This window comes from Eleginops maclovinus, chromosome 14 (assembly GCF_036324505.1).
Source record: "Eleginops maclovinus isolate JMC-PN-2008 ecotype Puerto Natales chromosome 14, JC_Emac_rtc_rv5, whole genome shotgun sequence".
Classification (NCBI taxonomy): Eukaryota; Metazoa; Chordata; class Actinopteri; order Perciformes; family Eleginopidae; genus Eleginops; species Eleginops maclovinus.
The window spans coordinates 12,953,083-12,974,777 of NC_086362.1; the positions used below are offsets into that span (position 1 = coordinate 12,953,083).

General features: G+C 38.9%; 1 protein-coding gene across 2 annotated transcripts in view; it reads left to right on the forward strand.

The window, feature by feature from the left end:
• Positions 1-18,095, forward strand: part of nat16 (N-acetyltransferase 16) — a 34,370-nt gene extending 16,275 nt beyond the window's left edge. For both annotated transcript variants that reach the window (XM_063900669.1, XM_063900668.1), the window contains 4 exons: positions 4,509-4,734; positions 5,568-5,792; positions 5,949-6,289; positions 6,939-18,095. In XM_063900669.1, coding sequence (XP_063756739.1) covers positions 4,519-4,734; positions 5,568-5,792; positions 5,949-6,289; positions 6,939-7,167 — 1,011 coding nt within the window. In that variant the 5' untranslated portion in view covers positions 4,509-4,518 and the 3' untranslated portion in view covers positions 7,168-18,095. The remainder of the gene's footprint in view (positions 1-4,508; positions 4,735-5,567; positions 5,793-5,948; positions 6,290-6,938) is intronic.
• Positions 18,096-21,695: the final 3,600 nt, after the last annotated feature.

Genomic DNA, 21,695 nt, shown 5'->3' on the forward strand with positions numbered 1-21,695 from the left:
CCCTCTCTAAATGACATCAAAAAGACAGACTAACACAAACTAACGGGAATAAAAATAGCAACAAATAACCAATAAGTAACAAAGAACATAGAATGATGTTTTAAAGGAAAGTCCATTTGTTAGAGGAAGAGGAATCACAATGTTTAGGAGGGTTTTAGACATGATTCCAAAACGTATACCATTTCGGTGTCTCTTGTTAAACTGTGACAGTTTATACCAGTCAGGCAAAATATCAGGTTGTCCATCCCAAGGTGTTTGTTGCTATCTACCGTTACCAACTAATAGAAATATTCTGGCAGGTGTAGATTACTGTAATGAATACAAGATGTAAGCATTGTGGGTGATGGTGCTCCTGTAGCGTTTAGCGTCAACAACTGGTATTTTTGATCATTTGTGTTTTGTACCACCGTATAGCCGTGTCATGTATTTTCAAAAAGGAGTTAAAAGTTGTGTTTATGGATTCTAGATCTTGCAATAAATTGAATTGTCAAAAACCTTTCATCATTTTGTCACTTCTTTGGACAAATTGGTATCAATTAAACGAAGCAGGCGACGAAGGCTTGAAACTTGATAAGTATTCTCTATAACCCTTCGGCCCTTCAGTATAGGCGCGTTTTCGGACCTGTACTTTGTTGGCTTTTTTCTGATTCAGAAACATTTGTATTTGCCCCTTACTTCATTAATGTTCAGTTGGCACCATTCAAATGCGGTTCGATTGTTGTGTACAAATACCATGTGCAAGGTATTCTGTCATCAGTCAGGAATATTTTAGGGATGATTTGGGAGTAAAACACTCGAGTTGCTTTGTTTGCTTATGCCCAACCAAACCGCATCCAAAATGGGGCTGAAAAGATCAGGGTTTCTTCTTGGCCGTTCAGTACTACATTGCTCTAACATTGTCAACATGATAGTTTCTCTACGCGATTGTTCTTCAACTGAATGACCCATTCCGTCCCTTAGGTCCTATAGAGCGCCACAGGGATGACATATTTTTATAGGCCGACCCGGAAGTAAGCTGCACATGGGTTCCTTCAACAAAAAGGCAATGTGATTTCTCCAGAGGATTTTGGAATATTGTAAAAATTAAGATCTGTGGAAAATGAACCTGTCTGATAAATGAGCGTTTTGTTCAGCCGGATAATCTCCACATGTCGACCCTACTTTTATAATTTTAGAATGTTAAAACTAATCTCTAGAAGCAAAATGCTAACGTAATGCTATAAACGAGCTACAGAGGAGTACAACAGGGTCGCATGACTTCAACGTCACACCAACTTAAGATCCTTTTAGCTGACTTTCGTGCACTTGCATATTTTAACAAAGCTTTTCCTTTTAGCCACACTGAGTTTAACTACAACGTCCTCGACAACTTCTGTAGTCCTATTCAGCCACCTGTTAACAAAATCCCGGAGAAATCCCATTGACTCTGAGACGACGGAACCGGAAGTGCTAAAATGCTAACTCACTTCCGGGTTTTAGGACTCGTTCCTGCAGCACTCTATTCGGCTGAGGGTTTGTGTTATTCTGGTTATTAGTGCCTCCTCTTGCACTTTAGTTTTAGTCACTTGGAAATATCCTTGAGTCTCCTCTATCGTCGTCTTTTCTTTGCTGTACAATAGCCCCTACCAGCTGCCCTCTGGAATTACAGTTCGTCCTTGGAACGCACCTTAAACATGTATTGATAGGTGGTCTTCAGGACACTGGCTTTGGTGGTCACTTAACCCCGGCCGTTTTCTTTTCTGAGTTTGCACAGTGTGCTGGACTTCAGTTGGAATCTTTACTTCCTTTTATGTACGAAGAATCCAGGACTTTATGTTTTCAGGTGTTCAACTTAACTACCCGGATGGATATGTAAAGACTGGTGTGTCTTGCTTGGATCACATTTTGGGAATGGCCCTTCAGTACAGTCCTATTCTTTCTGTATTTCTTCCTTGATCTAGGCCCCCATTGTGATTGTGAAATCCTTAAGAATAAAGCTGCCCTGTGTGTCTGTGTGGCCATCTGTTGATTCAAGCCATTCAGTCCCAGTAATCCTCTCTCTTTTTCGATCATGTGTTCACAATTGGGCAGATGAGGTCCATGCAGAAGAGGCGGTTGATAGTGGTGCCATTCTTCCTGAACCTGTTATCATAGTAACCGCTGGAAATAAACCTACCGGGAAAGGGTGAGGCCAAAGCAGAAAAACAGAGGGGGTAATCCACTGCCTCGGTACATGCCACCAGCGATGGTCCAATTGGAAAACACAAGTTGTTTTTCAGGCGTCACAGAAAGATATATAGATAGAGAGGCTTTATTATGAATGTGTCTCCACAGTGTGTGCCTGGTGTCCTGTATCTGTATTTGGCTAGGAGTAGAGTTGCATTTATTTGATAGCTTAGTTGTTGTCAATTGAGGCCATACATGGACTGTTGGGCTTGGTGTTACATTTGTTCTTTTTGGTATTCCTTTTTTGTTTTGACACATACTGTATGTATATGCTCTGGAGAGGCAGGTTAGAGATCTGTGGTTGGATGGTTGTCTGTGGTTGCTATTGTCCTTTTTGTCTCAGAAGCCTTTGTTATGGACAATTAATGGTTTGGTTTCAGTAACTAGCACCTGAATGAGGTAGCTTAGCAATCTGTTTGTTGGATTACAATTTGGAATCTCGTTATTGGTGTACTTCCAATATCTGTACAGCTATCAAAGCTAGGGCTAAGTATGATTTCTAATTGTTGGTCACCAGTGAAAATGCAAACACTAACGTTTATGAGCAAGGGGTTGCACTGTTCAAGTTTGTGTCAAAGACCTGTGGTTCAACTTCGGTAACAGTAAGTGCAGATTGGTCTTGAGTGACATAAAGTACAACAGAACCAAGATTTCTGTTCACTGAGACCCATTGCACTGTTACCCATCTGGTTGGTAAAAGCACCTTTACTTTGGGGGTGAAAACTGGAGAGGGTTCTTGTGAATCTTCCATGCTTTATTACATCCCAGTGAAATACATAGTTTTGCAGGTACAGAAGGAGTTATTATACGACATAAACCCTACAGGAAATGTGGAATCACAAACCTGCTAACGGCACCAGAATGTGTTTTATTCACAACAGCCTATCAATGGGGGAAGCTTTCAGATCTTGAACAAATAAACTTTTGTAATTCAATTAATGTCCAACACACTTACTGTGTAACCCTACAGTATGCTTTTGTATGTTTTCATTTTTAATTGTACCTTATCATATTGTATCACTCTTTTGTATGGCTTCTTATGTTGCATGTCTTTCTTTTGCACAAACTTGTTTTATTTGATTTGATCACACTGTACTACACCATGTGTTAATACCTTGTATTTCGACCTAATTAAATGCAAAAAACTTCACAAGAGCAAGCATCTTGTTTTTGTTTTCCTCAGTGCAGAGCCTTAACACCTGGCACCTGTGCACTCTTTTGTTCAACGTTATTCAATATACGTTTTGTTTTGGTTAGCGCCCACAACACGTTGGTCTTGCCTCAATGTGTCTTATCTGGGTGAAATAACAGCATTGTGGGCTTTAAGTTTGTGTGATGAAACAAATGTGTTCCAGGCTTTCTCTATTTTATCTTGTCTTTTTAATTCTGTAAATTATTTAGCCAAGTGCGGGACAAATACCAGTGTTTATAATGTTGAGAGGGTATTAGTGTGTGGATTAGAGGGCTGAAGGGTATGGATTTACAGGATTCATTGGAAAAGACATAGGGATCAAGATAGATGCCAGTCTTACACTTCCTGTGTCTGTTGTGATTTATCTGTTTTGGCCTGTATCCGTTTTCTGTCTGTTCTGCCTCTCCAGTTGGTTTTTCTGTGGTCTATTTCCCTATGTCTTGCATTTCTTTTATCCTTCTGATCCCTCCATTCATGTTTTCATGCATAACTCTTTATTCTGCTTTCTTCTCATCTATTGATCTCTTTCAGTTACTGGCCTTTATCGTTCCTAGCACTCATTCGTGTTTGCTTCACGCTTTTTTTGGGATTGAATGAAAATGAAAGCTTTTTCACTGGCATTGCTTTGCTTTTAGTTGTCAGTTCCTACACCGATCTCATCTATTTAATTCTATTTATTTGCCACTGTATTGGAAGCCTATATTATGTAATAAGTGAATATTTGGTAGATGTTGTCTGTCTGTGTTTAACCACTGCTATTACTCTGCTTTCACTGGCTGCTAACAGTATGTTTCATTTACACTGCGAGCCATAACACATAAAGCCTTTGTGCCAGGAGTCACTAATGTGATTATTCTTTCCATAATATCACGTTTTAGTGGCAGAAACATTATTGAATGTGTTGTAATTGGGCACTAAGAGCCTAGTTTGGTGTGGATTTGACACAAACAGCTGTTATCCAAGCAGACACATTTTAAAGAAGATGGTTTTGCACCATTCAGAATTATCCACCTGTCATAGGTTGGGACAGCTCTTGGGCTCTTCCAAATCTTTGTTTAAGAAAAATAACTACCATCCATAATAACCTCTCCCCCACTTTGTATCTCATCAGTTATTTCAAGATGAAGATTGATACCAGCCTGACTATGCTCCAGCTCCCAGAGGCCCTGTCCCAGGCAGGCCTTCAGTTTTCGGTGGCCACTGAGGAGGACTTTGATGAGATCATGGGCATGAGCCAGGGTATCTATGGAGGCCTCGACTACCTGCCCACGAGATACACCAATTGGCTGCAGGAGAGCAACCGCACAGTCATATTGGCCCGCAAACAGGGAAAAGTGGTAAGTTCAGAATACATTATCAGTAATATAATAATTTATTGATGTAGACAAAGCTGAACTCTTGCATGACAGGAGTCGGAAATAGTTTTCTTATACAAGACATTTCTCTGTGCAATAGTAAGAGTTTCATTACTTAAATTCAAATTCAAGTCAAAGGAGAATTCAGGAAATTACATTTGTCATAATTAAGGCCATTCCTTATTGGTTTCATTTCTCATTCATTGCATTTAATAAGCAGAAACCTACCTACAATTTGGAGGATTAACTTTCAATTCCCCAACTATCTTAAAAGCACACAGTAATACCATTTTACAGTTGTGAATTACTGGGAGTCAACTTTGTCCTAATTTGGAGGCTAACTGGCATGCTAACATATCCCAGACCAGTCTCTCTTAAAGTAGAGACCACCAATGTGATTAAACTACCGTCTAACTTCCAGCAAGCCAGCAAACGAGACAAACCTCAGAGTAATGGGGGGTTACTTGGGTTAGGAACTGTAATAATTACTGAATTTTAAATCGTAACCTGTACACGCCAAACACTGATGCTGACGCCCAATGTTGTTTCATTAGAAACCATGCACTGAGCTCTTTGGTGGCACTTTCAATGGGCAGTACTTACTTTATGCTACACTGCATACTACAACAGCTTTGAGTATTTAAGGAGAGTCGGTCTGTGTTAAGGTTTGATCAGATTCAAGGGAAGTGAAAGTGTTTTGGATAACTTTCAGTGGCAGTTATGTGTCTCCAGCCCAGCTTCAGAAATGGTTCTAAAAATGGACATGTCAATGATTGTTATTCCCTCTGTTTTGTCTTTCTCCTACTGCTCAACAGATTGCTCTGGAGTCAGTGGTTGTGATTGACGATGGGGAGACAATGCTGGTGGAAGGGCTACGTGTCGCCCCTCAGGAAAGGGGCAAGGGTGTGGCAGGGGTTCTGCTGCGCTTTTGCTCTGATCTGGTCAAATCTAAGTTTCCTGACGTCAAAGTAACCCGCTTGACCCGTGACGATCAGCTCGGACCCAAGGATTTCCAGAAATATCGCCTCATAACCAAGCAGGTACAAGCAACAAGATTCTCCATGAATCGGCCTGTGCTGTTGTTAATGTTCACCATGCTTTATAAGCCTCAATTTAAGTCCGTGGGTTTTACTATTGATGTAAATATATACGATATAGTCCATCGTCAGCTCCTGCATTGGCTTTCTTCTCTATAGGGTATTCTCCTGGTGCGCTTCAGGGCTGAAGAACTCAAGCTCCGTCTGTCTGATCTTGGTCTTGGTGGAGATATTCAATCTTCTTTGTCCACCTCCTTCAAACCTCCTCCAGTGCGTCTCGACAATACAACCATCCAGCGTCTGTATCTGACCACTGATCGGATGCATGGGGTCCTTCCTAACGCCACCATCATTCAAGATTGGCAGCCATTCAAGCTTCTACCCAGTAACATGGCTATTGTACTGAAGAAGGACATTGACTGGATGGTCGATGATGTGGCCAACCCTACTGTGGCCAGCCTCTGTACATTCCCTTTCAGGGTGCCCATTGGAGATGACTGGTAACTCTTCTTTCTTTCTTATTATAATCATTTCAAGTCAAGGACAACTACTGTGCATAAGAAAAAGATACGATAATGTTGTCTTACAATAGTGCCATTGGGGCCAGAGTTGCTAATGTATTATATGCATAGTGGTTTTAACCCTCCTGTCGTGTTCGGATCAAATCAGGCCGATTACTTTTACATCTGATTGCCTCAAGGCCTGATGGTATCTCCACAGAGGGCATTTGAATCACCACTTTCATTGAATTCAGAGTGGTTTAGTCAACTTTGTAAAAGCTGTGGTGTTCCCAGTCAAAAATGATCCCATAGGAGATGAATGGGTAACCCTAGATTATGTTCATCCAACAGATATAATGTTAATTTTGGAAAACATTTTCAGTGTGTATGCTTTGTATATTCAATGCAGCAAATCATGTAAAGCAGAAGTCTGAGACATTCATATCTGTAAGGGGTGTTAAATAAAATGTGGTTATTTTTAATGGAGTCAATGTAAGAGAAGTTAAAGTTACAGACCGGTCAAATTTTCCGTGAACACCAGTGTTAGGTGGAGAAACGGACACGACAGCAGGGTTAACATTTCCAAAAGTTATATTAGATCAAGAAATGATTTTCACTCGATTGACCTGTACACCTTTTATTAAACTAGGTATTACCTGAACATCGACATGTTCGGTAAGGACCTGGACCTGGTCCGGCAGCAGTTCCTGTGCCACCTGCAGCGCCACACTGCCACTCTGAAGGGTCACGTGATGTGCCAGATGTTCCTGGACCCGCCAATCTGGAAGCCCATGATGGAATTCTGCCGCAACATCTTGAACGTGGAGCTGGTGAAGGAGTACACCGAGCAATGCGTGGTGGAGTCAGACGTCATCTAGCTGCGGAATGAGGATGGAAAGGAGTAGAAGACGTAGGAGCCAGAAAGGAATAAGGACAAGGGGCAAAACAACAAGGAGTGGACACAACTCAATTACACAAAAAACACAACCCTTTGTACTGAGGAGAGAAACCAGGCCAACAAAATGTAGGTTCTACAAAACAAAACAAGTTTTTGCTGGTAGCGCAGTTTCATTTAACGATACCCAAATATATACAGAGGGGGGACATGAAATAACATTATGTAATCGGATACAATAAGTCTATGATATTCAATTGCTGTTTGAGGTGTTGATACAACCTAATCACTCCTAAAATTCTTACTTAATTTCTTTTCCTTTTTTTGACCCAAGGCTAGTCAAACACAACTAGAATTTAAAGATGTTTATTGGGTCAGCTTTTTTGAGTTTACAATTGTTAAACTGTACAAATTCCAACCGTTAACCGACATCACTTTGAAACGTTTGAAAACGTATAAAATCTGATGATTGGAAACTGATGCAGACTAAAGCAACACCACTACAAACTCAAGCCTGGAAATTGAATATACAGTTGAATCATTACCTTGTTAATATATCTTGACTATGATTACATTTTTTTTTTGTTAGTTATGAATATGTCCACCCTCTGTATGCCATACGACTGGGGAAGGTATAGTAAGAGTGATGAGCTTGGGAAGGCTTTCTCACACCGGTAGCAGTGATGTACCCTGAAACCTAAAAACAGTCAACATGCAAATGCTATTCTTTTATAAAAAAAAATAATCTATTACCCTTAGGGCATCTCAAACCTTTCATCTCCGTTCTTTCTGTAAATAATAACCTTTAAATATGTACACGAGCTGAGTTGGGTTACTAAATCTGCACAACTCTGAAGGCACTTTATTAAAACTACACAGACAGGTTGTGTCTACGTTAGAATGAAAGGAATAGTTCAGGATCAAATAGGGGTAATTTACAGATCCCGTCACTCTCATGTTGATGGGTGCATCTTTTAACTAGTAGGCTATTCCTTGTAAACAACAACAACAACAACAACAACAACAACAAATCTCTGCAGAAACAACAAACAAAGCCTGTCATTTTAAATGAACATGCTCAGTCACAAAACGGCTGGCAATTTATCCTTCGTGATGTTCAATCTTATGTCTTGGCTTTGGTGTTTTTTATTGTTTTAAATCTTTTACTGTATATATATGTTACTAATTTAATATTTTCACTTAAATGCTGCAATAAAATTTTAACAGAAATTAATAACTTCTGAAGCTGTAAGTGAAGTTTAGGCTTACTTTTGTAGATTGCCAGCATAATGCCAAACAAAATGCTAATGCTTGAAATTTTTTAACAGACTACTGTGCAGTTTACTACTGGCTTCAGCTAATGCTGGGAGGAGGAGGAGGAAGAGGAGGAGGAGATGGAGGAGGAGGACGGGAATAACTGTTATAATTAACAGAAATATACTGATATGTTTTAACCATCTTTAGCTGGCAAACGCCTTTTGAAAAATAGTGTCGCCTGTGACTATAGAGTAAGACCAGCGTTAGGACGACTCCAAACATGTCCGAGCACACTCATTTCTAGTTTATTTTCCAGACATAAACTGAATATTGTGGCTTATACCATGGCCAAGGACAGTACTAATTTCTGAACAATTGGCACCCGCTATTCAAATGCTAACTGCATGGCTTTGTTGGTTTACGTTGGTCCATCACTTTTTTACAGACAGAAGTATCTTTACAAATAAGCCTGCTAGATCGCCCTGAAATGTGGTACAGTTAATAAAATCGACTTAACATAAACTTTTCATAACGCCACCATAAAATACACAAATGCATGTCTCCTCAGGATAGATTGTAATAACTTGGAATGACTTATCATCTGGAATCATAATCAGATCACCATTTTCATTTTGTTTAAAAATCAAATACCTACAAAACTAATGACATTCCCATCAGCCTCAGCTCTTAGCAAAAGCATAAATTAGCATGATAACATGCCTCACTGAAATGGCATAGATGTTATATATTATACTACTAGAACTGATCATGTCAACTGTCACTGGGAGCATATTAGCATGCTAACATTAGCATTTAGCTCAAAGCATCGCTGTGCCTATACAGCCTTGCAAAGCTGCTAGCATTGCTGTAGACTAGTTTTTGTTGGTGAGTGGCCATGGTATACGCACAGTACCAGTGTGTCGCCATGGGTAAAATAATGACCTTATTGGAGGACCCGACACTCAAATGATTCGGCCTACATGTAGTCCATTATCAACTACATTTAAAAACTTTATAGAGGCTTCCTAGCGGGCCTTAAAGGTTTTAACACTTGCCCCTGTGGCATTAAAATGACAACAAGCATGCATAGCACAGAAAACAGACACTCATTACTCTCTCTAAGTCTCCCTTTAAATGCCCATTTAGAGGATGTGACACACGACCAATAATCTGAGCCAGAGAGAAGAATCTTGTTGGGAAACATCTCAGTTTGTATACAACTATTTTACCTCCCTGTTGCCTTGACCAACTATTATCTTGACTTCGACCCCTCTCTTCTTCCGGTATGCAATTTTATAGGTGTAAGAATGACTGGGCCTTTTTTCTAAGATTAATAATGAGTCAAAATATTCCAAAAGTATGAAAAGAAGGAACAAAAAATCCTTTAAAGATGAATATTTTAGCAGAGGCCTATTCGAGTGGCCATAATCTTCGACATTTACCAGGGAGCATAGCAAAATAGGAGGGAAATATCTTTTTACCGTAATATTTGTAACCAAAGAAAGTCACCACTCATCTATACCGATGCCCTATCATTTGCTGCCAGGAGTGAAGTGAAGATATAGAAGGATAGAAGACCATGGGTGTGATCTTTTTACTATTTGTTTTTACGTGATCACAAACTATTTTTTGTAATCTATTTATAAAAATCTCAGTTAATTTGTGGTCACTGAATCCTTATATGGTCTTAACCCAAACTGCGTTCTCATGATTTTGATTCGGATGTGATAATCATGTATTATCCAGCCAAAAACTAGTCAATTTAGGGGCCCCGCCTTTTGTTAACATTCTGGTTTGGTAGCTCATATTCTGGATTTTGCTAAAAAAATTCTCAAATATTTCCCTATACTATTCGTAAATAATGTATAGTATGCCCTTTTAAATATATAAGTAGACTAGTTTAATTAAATGTGCTACAGATGGTTTCCCAGTGGTAGGAACCAGTTAGTTGTCAGTTTATTGAGTGTGTCAGCTGATCATTTCCATTTATTCATCCTGGTTGCAGTCCAAGCATGGTAGTCCAATTATACTTTCCATTAGCCACAGCCACTAGCAATTCCTGGGGGATTCCAAGGTATTCCCCAATGCGATGACCTTTGTATTCCAATCAGAATGACCTCGGTCTGACATGGTGTCTCAACCTAATTTTAAATGCCCAGATACCCTCCTAAAGAAAGGTGTTCTTGAGGCATGGTGATCTGATGCCTGAAACTGAAGGATTGGCTCTGAGAGTCTTCCAGGTGTGTAGTTCCTCACCCTTTTTTCTTTGAAAAGTGAGAACAGACACCCCGTGTAGAAAACTAATTTATGCAGCTTAGATTGGCGATCTCATTCCTCTTGGTCTTTGCCGATCATTCAGGGTTGGAAAGTAGATCGACTGGTCTAGGGTTAGGGTTAGAGTTAGGATATTTTCCTCAACTATGACAGTCCGGGTTAGGGTTAGTCCGTCAGTTATCACATAATAGATGCCGCACTACATTGTGTGTTGATATCATTTCATCACATCACACACCAAGACAAAATCTTTACTTAAGGCAGTAACTTTCTCTTAACCCAAAGTAACCACTCCATCATGACATAGGTGAAGACCAGAATGTAAATTGATTGGTAAATCCAGTTTGTGACTTCCGGACTCAGGTCCCTCTAAACCAAGGCAGATTTTAGGTAAATCCATTTAATCCTCACTTGTCTACAAGCACCTTATACTCAGGTTTCTTGTTGGAAAGTTGTCAGTCCCAACTCACAACGATCATGAGAAATCAGTTTGGTATGTTCCATTCGTTTTGTTGTCTCACAAAATCAAAGCGTGTTTCATCTTTCTTGTGATTTCAAGAAAATAACAAACATCTTAACCCATGTCCTCTACAGCCGTTTGTGCTTCTGTATGAAGATGTCTAGGAAGATAAAGATTTTGAAAGCCTTTATGCAGTGATGAAGAAATGTAAATATGCAGCCCTTCTCCATCCCCAACACACAAACACACACATCTCATACCATTAGTATAGTTAACCAGCTGTGTAATCTTTGAAACTCTGTAAAATTAGCTAGATGTTTTCCTCTCAATCGAATACACCCTCTGTTCAATTCCACATAACCCTAACATAGCAGGTAGGACTATCCTTTGACAGATTATTATAAATATACTCATTAATTTATTTTTTGTTGTCTTGTCATAATAATATGTAATACATGTAAATACGGTACTTTTTGCTGGAAAGCCACTGGAGTGTGTGAGAATGAAGACTTAATGTTAACACTTGAACAGCCAAAGCCTCATTTGTAGGAAATAAGCATTGGCCAGTCGTCTGAGAACCTGTCAACCCATCACTGATCACCGAACTTTTTCAAAAAATAAAACATTCTATTTTCAATGTTCACTAAATGTGCTCTACCGCCACTTCACTTTTAGCGCCATTTCAGCATGCTATGCTTTCTTGAGTCCTGATATTATATGCTTCAAAGGGGGGGGTAGGGGGCCTTTTTTAAAGCTTTCTTCCACATCTACAAATCAACAATCCCATGTAAAAACTTTCTTCTATCTAAAGGCCTTAGTATGCTTCAAAGGAAGTATGTTGTAGGAGGACTGTTACAAATGACCACTATAAAGTCTGCCATCATGGCATCCCTTTTTAGTAATCGTAAAGATAAAATCAAAGTTTTACATTCCCCGCGATCACCGGGCTTCTAGACACTTAGACAATACGTTTCTTTAAAGCATACTGAGGCCTTACAGTTTTGAATTGTAATCCTTGAAGTATTTTTGTGTACAAACAAACCATTTTTTTACCCTTCAAGTTGCTATGGTCATGGCAACGTCAATAAATTGGCCTGGTCAGTTTCATCAATTTGTGCTGCCAATTTGAGTTTTGTCCTTTTTTTAACTTTGAATTCCTCAAACTGTTTTTCTACTGTGCTACTAAAAAAAGACTCAGATGAAAGTTTCCATTGCCGATGTTAGCTACAGTTATTCCATAAAGTTGACTCAGTCATCATCACGTGAAAGAAAGCATCTTTTGGATGCTTTTATTATGACTCCCAAACAATTTCACAAAGGCATGCAAATGTACTTGGCAGAAGCTGTACTTTTTTTTTTTTCTTTGCATGTTAATGTTCCAAATTGGTCATTACATCTGCAAGTCCTCAATGTACATGCCTATATAACAGTAGCTAACCGCAGAGCCAAAGGTGAAGAGACTCCTACGAACTTCTGAGGTCTAAAACCTGAAGCGTTCACAAATTAAAACACGTTTCTGCCGTTGAGTTCTGCCGATTGAGATATATCCGACAAATGTGGTTTAATGAAATTCAGTGATTAAAAACTGTTCTTCATACTACACACAAAAAGATAACATCACTCATCCCAGGCCTAGCTAAACACAGGTGAACCGAGGTCTTGGATTAACCTCTTTAATAGCATTTCTTTTTTTTTAATAAGGGTCCATACATTCTAACTTATAGTTTAATAAAAGTCAATAGTATGTAATGCTTTATTTATGCTTTATGGGTCAGTAATATGAACAGCATTTTGGTTACAAGATTGTGAAAAGCCCACTTGGATTACAGTTTATCATCTTCCAGCACATTTCATGTTTTTTAAATTGTTCTTTAGCGCTTGGCCACATATCTTCTGGCATTATTAGAAAGCTGGAAAAATGCTTCCCTGGGCTTTGGTTGTTGTTTCTCTTCCACATGAACAGATTTTGGGTACATTAGTGTGTTACCTTTCCATTTTGAAAGTGGTGGCCTAGATCTGCAGATATCTTTGATGTGTCCTCACCTGCCACCGCTGTTAAGGTTTGGTATATTGTGGTTTAGGTTAAAAAAATGATTACTTCTTAAAGGTTAGAAGAACTAAGAGATATTGGTTTAAATAAACTAGCAGTATACTGTAAATAGGAAATGGGAAACAAATACCACATATCCAGGTTTTGACAACTGTACAACAACCACAACAACGTTATTGCTAACGCTGTCACGCTCTGACAGACAGGTCATGATACACATGGTCAATAGACGCCCTCACCAGAAAATGGTTGTATTTTGGCATTTGAACAAACTATTTGAGTCGTCATTTTAATGGTTAGAGGCTCTCTAAAGATTTTTCACAACCTCATATTCCAAAAGCTTTGTATAACTGGTTTAGTACTGCTTAATAGAGCATAAATACATAAATGTATTACCCATAACCAAAGCAACAACTAAAAAAATGGGTACTACTGTCTAATGAACCAATGTACCATTTATAAAGGGTTTCCACTACCGTACAGCTAGCAAAGGCACGCAACACCAGCATGTACATGTCATGGATAGTAACAAAGAGGATGTATTTGATTATAAGGAGAATAAGGTTAGCTAAAAAGGGTTAAAATGTTGGTTATAGAACCCAGTAGCGCCCCAAAATCCCCTTAATCAGGGAAAATATCTTCAGCCTTGTTAGTCTCAGATCAGTTTCCAGTTTTCCAGAGTGCTGGATGCCTATACTTACTTATAATATAGTGTACAAATATACAAAATGTTCAGTTAATGCACTGGATTTTATGCATAATATTTCTTCACTGGATGTGGATGCATTGTGTGCTTGAGGGAAGCTCGAAGAAGTGCCAAATTTCATGACTGCTAAACTTCCATGTTTGTCTATTAGCCTATGAAAATTTAAGAAAAAAGCAACAAAAGTTTTTATTGAAAACATGAGCTTACATAAGCCTGAAAATGTATGCCTATAGCATACAAACAAAAGTCAAAAGTGATATCATCAGTGGTTGAACGTGTTGCTGAATTGAATTACTGGACGTTATTTTGGTTACTCATAGCACTTTGTTTGAAAAATGTGATACTTGTATACTTTGTATACAAGTGAATAAAATGCTAACACATTGTGCTGCAAGCCCTATAAGTACTATAGGGTTAAGTGTTATATTAATGTATGTATTATGACTTATTGTACAAGCCATTGAGTTAGTGGGTAAAGCAGCATGCACTTTAGTTGTCTTTGGCAATAATAGATAAGCTCCCTTCTCCTGTAAAGTAGCATCAACTTCAGTGAAAAACACCTTCTTGTTCTTGTGGAACATCTTGATGTCCAGAAACAATCATCCAGTGTCATGTGATTTAAGCCTTTTTCTGACAGTTTAACAATGTTGCTCCAAAGCTGAATCATTTGACAAATGACACGTAGAGTTTGTACTTTAACATACAGTGGCATTGAAATAAGACTTTATTTTAACAACAGAACAACACAATAAATGGTTAAAATGGCTCTGTTATGTGAAAGAATGCAGGTTTGAGTTAGTTCAGCGAGAGATAAAAGATAAGAGATGAAAGAAAAGGTAACTAAGTACATTTATTATACTAGTTTTTAAGTACTTTTTGTGAGTAATTCCATTTTGTGAGACCTTATACTTTTACATTTCATAGGGAATATTGTCCTTTTTACTCCACTACATTAACCTGTAGTTACTAGTTACTAATGTTGTTAAATGCAAATTATAAATAAGATGCACTGCTAGACTTTAAACTAGTCAGTGTCATGATAGAAATGTGTAGGCTTCAAAGATTTTATTTTAATATGCACCCAATGATGCAAATCTCTGTACATTACATCTCTGTGCTTGATTTGTAGTGATTGCTATATCATGGCTTGATTGGTAATGCTTTGAACCTCCAGAAGGAGGAACATGAACAAACCTTCTCCATTTGTTGTATTTTAAGTAAAGACAAGTGCTGAGTCTGTGTTTTCTTTCACGTTATTTTTCTCCCTTTTGAAGTCATTTTTCAACATTTTTGGAATCCTATTTGCTTTCTGTCCGAGCCTTAACAGAGAATGTATAGGCTCAATATCACGTCTGTGCCTTAGAGAAATGGTTCAAACTCTTAGATAAATGCGCCTATTTGCTTCTTTCAGAGAGTTACACAATAAGATTGATATCAATCTTATGTTTTTGTGTTGAGTGTGGAGCTGGAGTCAGGAAATGGTTAGCCTAGCTTGGAATAAAGACTGAAAGCAAGGGGAATGCTAACGCTAACAGTGGCCTGTTTAATCCTTCTAGACAGAAACCTCAAAATGTTGATTTGTGGTTTGAGTGGTTTGCTTTAAACCTTTTCTTGGCAGAGAACAGAATATTTATAGCCCAGTTACTTCTTTCTGCACACAGTCCCTTGAGCTAATCTGCTGCTAAACAAATAATTTCCAGCACATAATTGAACATAAAACCAGCATTTTTCTTTATAGAATGTCCGTCTAAGATACAAGATGTTAAAGAGTGAACATTAGAGGTGTTGGTAGGTGTATTTGTTCACTGTGGACAAAGCCAGTCTAGCATTTTCAGCTCTTTCCTGTCTTCATGCTAAGCTACCACATGCTAACTCCAGCTCGGTACTTAACACACAGACATGAGATTGATATCCATCTGAACATCGTGAACACTGAAAGAATGTAAATACCCGTATCTAAAAAAGGTTTTCTATTAAGTGAAGGGTCTGGGCTCAGGTTTAGCTTAGCTTAGCATAAAGACTGGGGGCGAGTCGAACAGCTAGCCTGGCTCTTGCCAAATAGTTTTTCTCAAAAATGTTGAACAATGTCTTGAAGGGTTTTACACCAGCAGTGCGTGGATACATTATATATTTATAGAATAACACATGAGTACTGATGCAACGGTAAAAAAAGAATGTGAAAAATATATTTTATTATATTTTACTTTGAATACTTCTTACTTGCAATTTCTGAATGCAGTTTTATTCCATCATGGTACTGATAGCTTTACTTAAATAAAGGATCTCAGTGTTATTCCCACTTCCATTAATTCATTCTGTGGCTACCTTTCATAGGATTTTATTATTATAATTTGATATGAAAGTATTTTTGTAGCACAACAATTGGATTGTTGTGCAAAATGTATTTTTTATCAAATATTCTTCTAAGCATATTAATAAATTTGAAGTCACAGAGAAAACTGTTCCTATCCTGTCCTCCACAGCAAACATGATGCAATTATCACACACAGTTACACAATTCAAACCTTTCCCACCAATATATATATATTTTGAAACAATAAACGTTTCTAAACATGTGTACTGTATTATCAAGATCGGGTTGCCCCAAGTAGGTTTTCCTAAAACTGGTCCCTACTGTTCAGTCAGTCTTACATTGGTTGCCCCAACCAAACATATGTCTAGTCTTAACCACGCCCTTCTAAGATAAATGTCTGCTCATGTGAATGTTCACCTGACTATTCCCATTGCATACACCTTAGACAAGAACATTCACAGAGCTTTTCATTCTGTATTGAGCACCATACTAACTGAAAACACTTCTGATTAGTAATACATTTTGTATATTATCCAGACAATTATGAAACTTAAATTAACACCACCTAAGATAAATTGAAGGCTTGATCCTGTAACAATTTACAGTCAAACTAGCAGTGATGTTTGTGCTTATGCCAGTGAGCCATATTCAAAAAGCAATTCAAATGCTAAATATAATTTCATTAATGTTGTCTCATTATGTGAGCACAAAGGAGAAGGCCACAACACTTCAGTGGTCAGCTCCAAGGCCAAGGAAATTGTATACGGTTGCATTTCCAAGGTAACATCAAAAAGCAAAACAGTGTCTTTAGTTTTCAATAATATCTGCTGTGAATATATCATATTTAGTTTTCATATAGTCTTAATGTGTCAAATCAAGATTGTTCTATCACAAATGTTGACTCTATGCGTGCACCTAACAACAATGAAGTTGGACTGAGAACGCAACGTAAATGTAGAAAACAGTTACAGCTCGTTTAGCTTAGGACCATGCATATGACCAGTTTGTACAACTGGCCTAGCATGTTAGCATATTGTGAGCATTTTAGCATGCTGACTTTAGCAATCAAGCACTGTTGTGCCTAAGCTGAAATTCAGTTTATTTTAAGGATAATTGACTTTGTCATTAGCATTGGAACCAATGTGTCTCCCGACCTTTGCAACAAATATTCTAGCATCCTTAATCACAACAAACTGGCTACTCAAGGCATGGTTGCTGGCGAGCTAACAGCTTACGTCGTACCGTTGTTAGAGTACGTTCGCTTTTTGGGACAAAAAAACAATCAGTATTCAAATTAGCTTGAAAGCTTAAATTCACCTGGCTCTCAGTCTGAATGCAACTATTGAAGTCCTGTTTTAAACACAAAGGCCTACATAAAAGAAATTGTTCAAAGCTCTTCTCTTACAGTTGGTGTGCTGTGCATAGTATACCATGGTGATCTGCCAACAGAACTACATCTGAGTGTCCTAGAATGGTGTGGCTGACAGTGTAAGAAGGTCCAGAAACAGTCTTTGCTTTTGCCATTTTAAATGTTTCATTACATCACACGTTTAAAGGTCTTGTATTCCCAAAAATTATCATATTTCCAATACCTGGGAAACTTCATTTACAGGAAACCAAAGTTTGAAAACGAAAGTGGAAGTGTAATTTACTGCTCAGGTCATGCTGGCACATTGGGGTAAAGAACTGAGAAGGCTGTCTTTTAAGATAAATGCTGCATAAGATCAACACACTTCCTGTTTGTTTGTTCTTGTGGCTGACATACTTTTACTCGACTGGCGGAGGTACGGTCATTTTCCCATGTAAATATTTGAAACTTTTACATTAAAACTTTACCGTAAAAAAACGAATTACACTCTGTATTCTTCAGTCTTTTTGGGCAGTATGGTGGACCTTGAAGAAGTTCCTCAAAAGTTTATCAAATCCTTGCAAATGCTCTCAGAAAACAAAGAGCTTGGGGTTATAGAAATCCCGGCTATAACAGAAATAATTGGGTGTGAATGGAGGTGTTTGAGGCTTTATGGGATGGTGCCAATTTGAATGATTTATCAGAGATACAGTCACAACCGCTCCAAGCAACAGGTTTTTGTAGGATTATGTCTCTGAAAGATACAGAGACATTGAAGTGTGGGAAAGAAAAGTGAAAGTAAACTTTGCCATTCAGGTTTGGGTATATTGTGGTAAACATAAAGGTACAGTAACAGCGGCGAATAAGCTTACCTCTTCCTGTTAGTTGTTTCGGTAAACACATTTTGACATGACAGGTAGAGGACAGATCATTTCCCCCCGTGAACGTGTTGCACTTTAAAACCTTCATTGAGAACCTTTAATTTCAACCCTTTTGGACATAATTGTAACACTCAGTTATGTTCCTCAAATCTTTATTTAAGCCCTATCAAATGCTATGAGAACTTATTTCATGTAGATTTTCTTTGTTCATGCAGACCAGTTCATGATGTAGTTTGCTGGGCTGTCCCACCCTTGATCCTCACCATGATTGCTAGATTAATTGAGTCTAAAAACAGAAGTAAATGTTTTTGCACAGCTGTATCTATTGTTGCAACAATGTCTGCCGCTTTATTTTTTAACTTTTTTATGGAATTTATATATCTGTGCGATGTTTACGTGTCAATGGTTCTGTTTGATAGAGATTGGTTCTTCTGCCACCTGACAAACACCACCCAGAAAAGAACTCCTTTCAAGGAAAAGCTGACCTCAAAAATGTACATGTATAAGTGTTCATCATCATGTATGTAATAAACTAAATGTGAGGAATCTCACTTTTTGCCCAGGCTCTGCTTAAAATCACATCTGATGATCTGATATTTTATTTTTAGAGTTTATTTATTTTGTGTGTGAACCTCTACTGTCGTGTTTTTCACGCTTTTCAATTCAATTCAAAGTTTAGGGTCATGTCATATACACAACTAGGATGTAGTTATGCAATGAATTAAACATTTAGATCACAGGTTCCTCAACAGTGTAGTTACAAGACATACATTTGTATCAAAATAAAATAGAACAGTCAAAAAAAGAACCAATAAAAAGAGTACGAGCTGAAGCGTTTATCACTCTTATGGCCTGTGGAATTAAACTGTCCCTGACTCTGGTGGTTTTGGTCCTGATGCTGCGGTACCACCTGCCAGACGCCGGCAGAAAGAACAGTTTGTTGCTGGGGTGATGGGGGTCTTTGATAATCCTGTGGGCTTTCTTCCTGAGCCATTGGGAGTAGAGGTCCTCCATGGATGGCAGCTCCGTCCTGTTGATCTGCTGTGCAGTTTTCAACCCCCTCCGTCGAGCCTTACGGCTGAGGCCGGTGCAACTGCCGTACCAAGCCGTGATGCAGCGGGTCAGGATCCTCTCTATGGTGCACCTGTAGAAGGTCAGGATGGTCTCTATGGTTCACCTGTAGAGGGTCAGGATCCTCTCTATGGTGCACCTGTAGAGGGTCAGGATCCTCTCTATGGTGCACCTGTAGAGGGTCAGGATGCTCTCTATTGTGCACCTGTAGAAGGTCAGGATGCCCTTTATTGTGCACCTGTAGAAGGTCAGGATGCTCTCTATGGTGCACCTGTAGAAGGTCAGGATGCTCTCTATGGTGCACCTGTAGAAGGTCAGGATGCTCTCTATGGTGCACCTGTAGAAGGTCAGGATGCTCTCTATTGTGCACCTGTAGAAGGTCAGGATGCTCTCTGTGGTGCACCTGTAGAGGGTCAGAATCCTCTCTATGGGGCACCTGTAGAAGGTCAGGATGCTCTCTATGGTGCACCTGTAGAAGGTCAGGATGTTCGCTATGGTGCACCTGTAGAGGTTCAGGATGCTCTCTATTGTGCACCTGTAGAAGGTCAGGATGCTCTCTGTGGTGCACCTGTAGAGGTTCAGGATGCTCTTTATGGTGCACCTTTAGAGGGTCAGGATGCTCTCTATGGTGCACCTGTAGAGGGTCAGGATGCTCTCTATTGTGCACCTGTAGAAGGTCAGGATGCTCTCTGTGGTGCACCTGTAGAAGGTCAGGATGCTCTCTATGGTGCACCTGTAGAAGGTCAGGATGCTCTCTGTGGTGCACCTGTAGAAGTTGCAGAGTATCCTGGAGTCCATGTTAAACCTCCATAGCCTAAGGAGGAAGAAGAGCCATTTTGCTGTTCTGGTGATGGTGTTAGTGTGATGAGTCCATGTCAGGTCCTCAGCAATGTAACATGAAGCTGCTGTCTCTTCGCCGTCGGTCGATCAGGACGATGACAGTCATGTTGTCAGCAAACTTCACGATGGTATTGGAGCTGTGTGTGGCCACGCAGTTGTCTGTGAACAGGGAGTAGAGCAGAGGGCTGAGAATGCATCCTTGAGGGGCTCCGGTGTTGAGGATCAGGGCGGAGCAATCACTCTGTTGCTGCTAGAGGTCCATCTTATCTTATTTTATATTAAATATGGTAAGAAAGTGTTAACATCAAGGGGAAAGGTATGATCTTTGAATGAATGTCCTTCTGTTTTTTTCAAAAGTTGGTGAAAATACATTTTTAAAAATATAACATTTATGATGGATATTTTATTCTATTTGTAAGGGTATTCCAATTTAAACACCTAAAAAAAAAATGCTTTTTAAAATATTCAACAAATCATGATTCTGCCATGATTAAAATAATTTTACCAAAAATCACATAAACAAAAAGCAGTAAACCTGTCTTATTATTAAATATTTTCCCTAACAAACATAGCAAATGATCTAAGCATCTGCAACAGGGACTGGTGTATTATATAAAGGGAGCAGCACCTTCTCACAAATGAAAAAGTAAAATTATACAAATATGAAGGAATGCCGAATATAAAAGACACTTGAAAATGTGTAATGCAAATGTTGATGAATCACTTCTCATTTCAGTCGAGGCTGGCAAGTTGTGGTAATAATTGTGAATGCTGGTTTGGTGAGGTAAAGGCTACAGAGCATCATAACACTTCCTGTTTATTCTTGTGGCTGAAATACTGTACATGTATTCGCTCGGCTGGTGGAGGTCAGAGCATTTCCCCATGCAATCGTATGCAGTAGCACATCATCCTTCAGCTAAAATCAGTACTTTTTTTAGCCCACTCAGACAAGATGGTACACCTCAGTGATGCTCCTCAGAACTTTATCAGAGTCATATTAAATGCTGTGAGTTTGTTCCTGCTCATAGCCTTCTTCTTCATTCTGCAGTACTTACTTGAAATGGATTTCTTTTGCTCATGCCAACCAGGTTTGCATAGACATCAAATAGTGTTCATGGCTGCCCCTCCTTTGATTCTCACCACGATTGTCACCATAATTGAGTCTAAAAACCAATGGTGGATGTGTCCGTGCCGTGGTTGTAGTTTTTATTGCAACAGTTTCTGGAGCTTTGTTGGAACTTTTCTTCTCAAATATATTTATCTGGGCTCTGTCTGGGTGTCCACGGTTCTGTTTGATGGAGACTGGTACT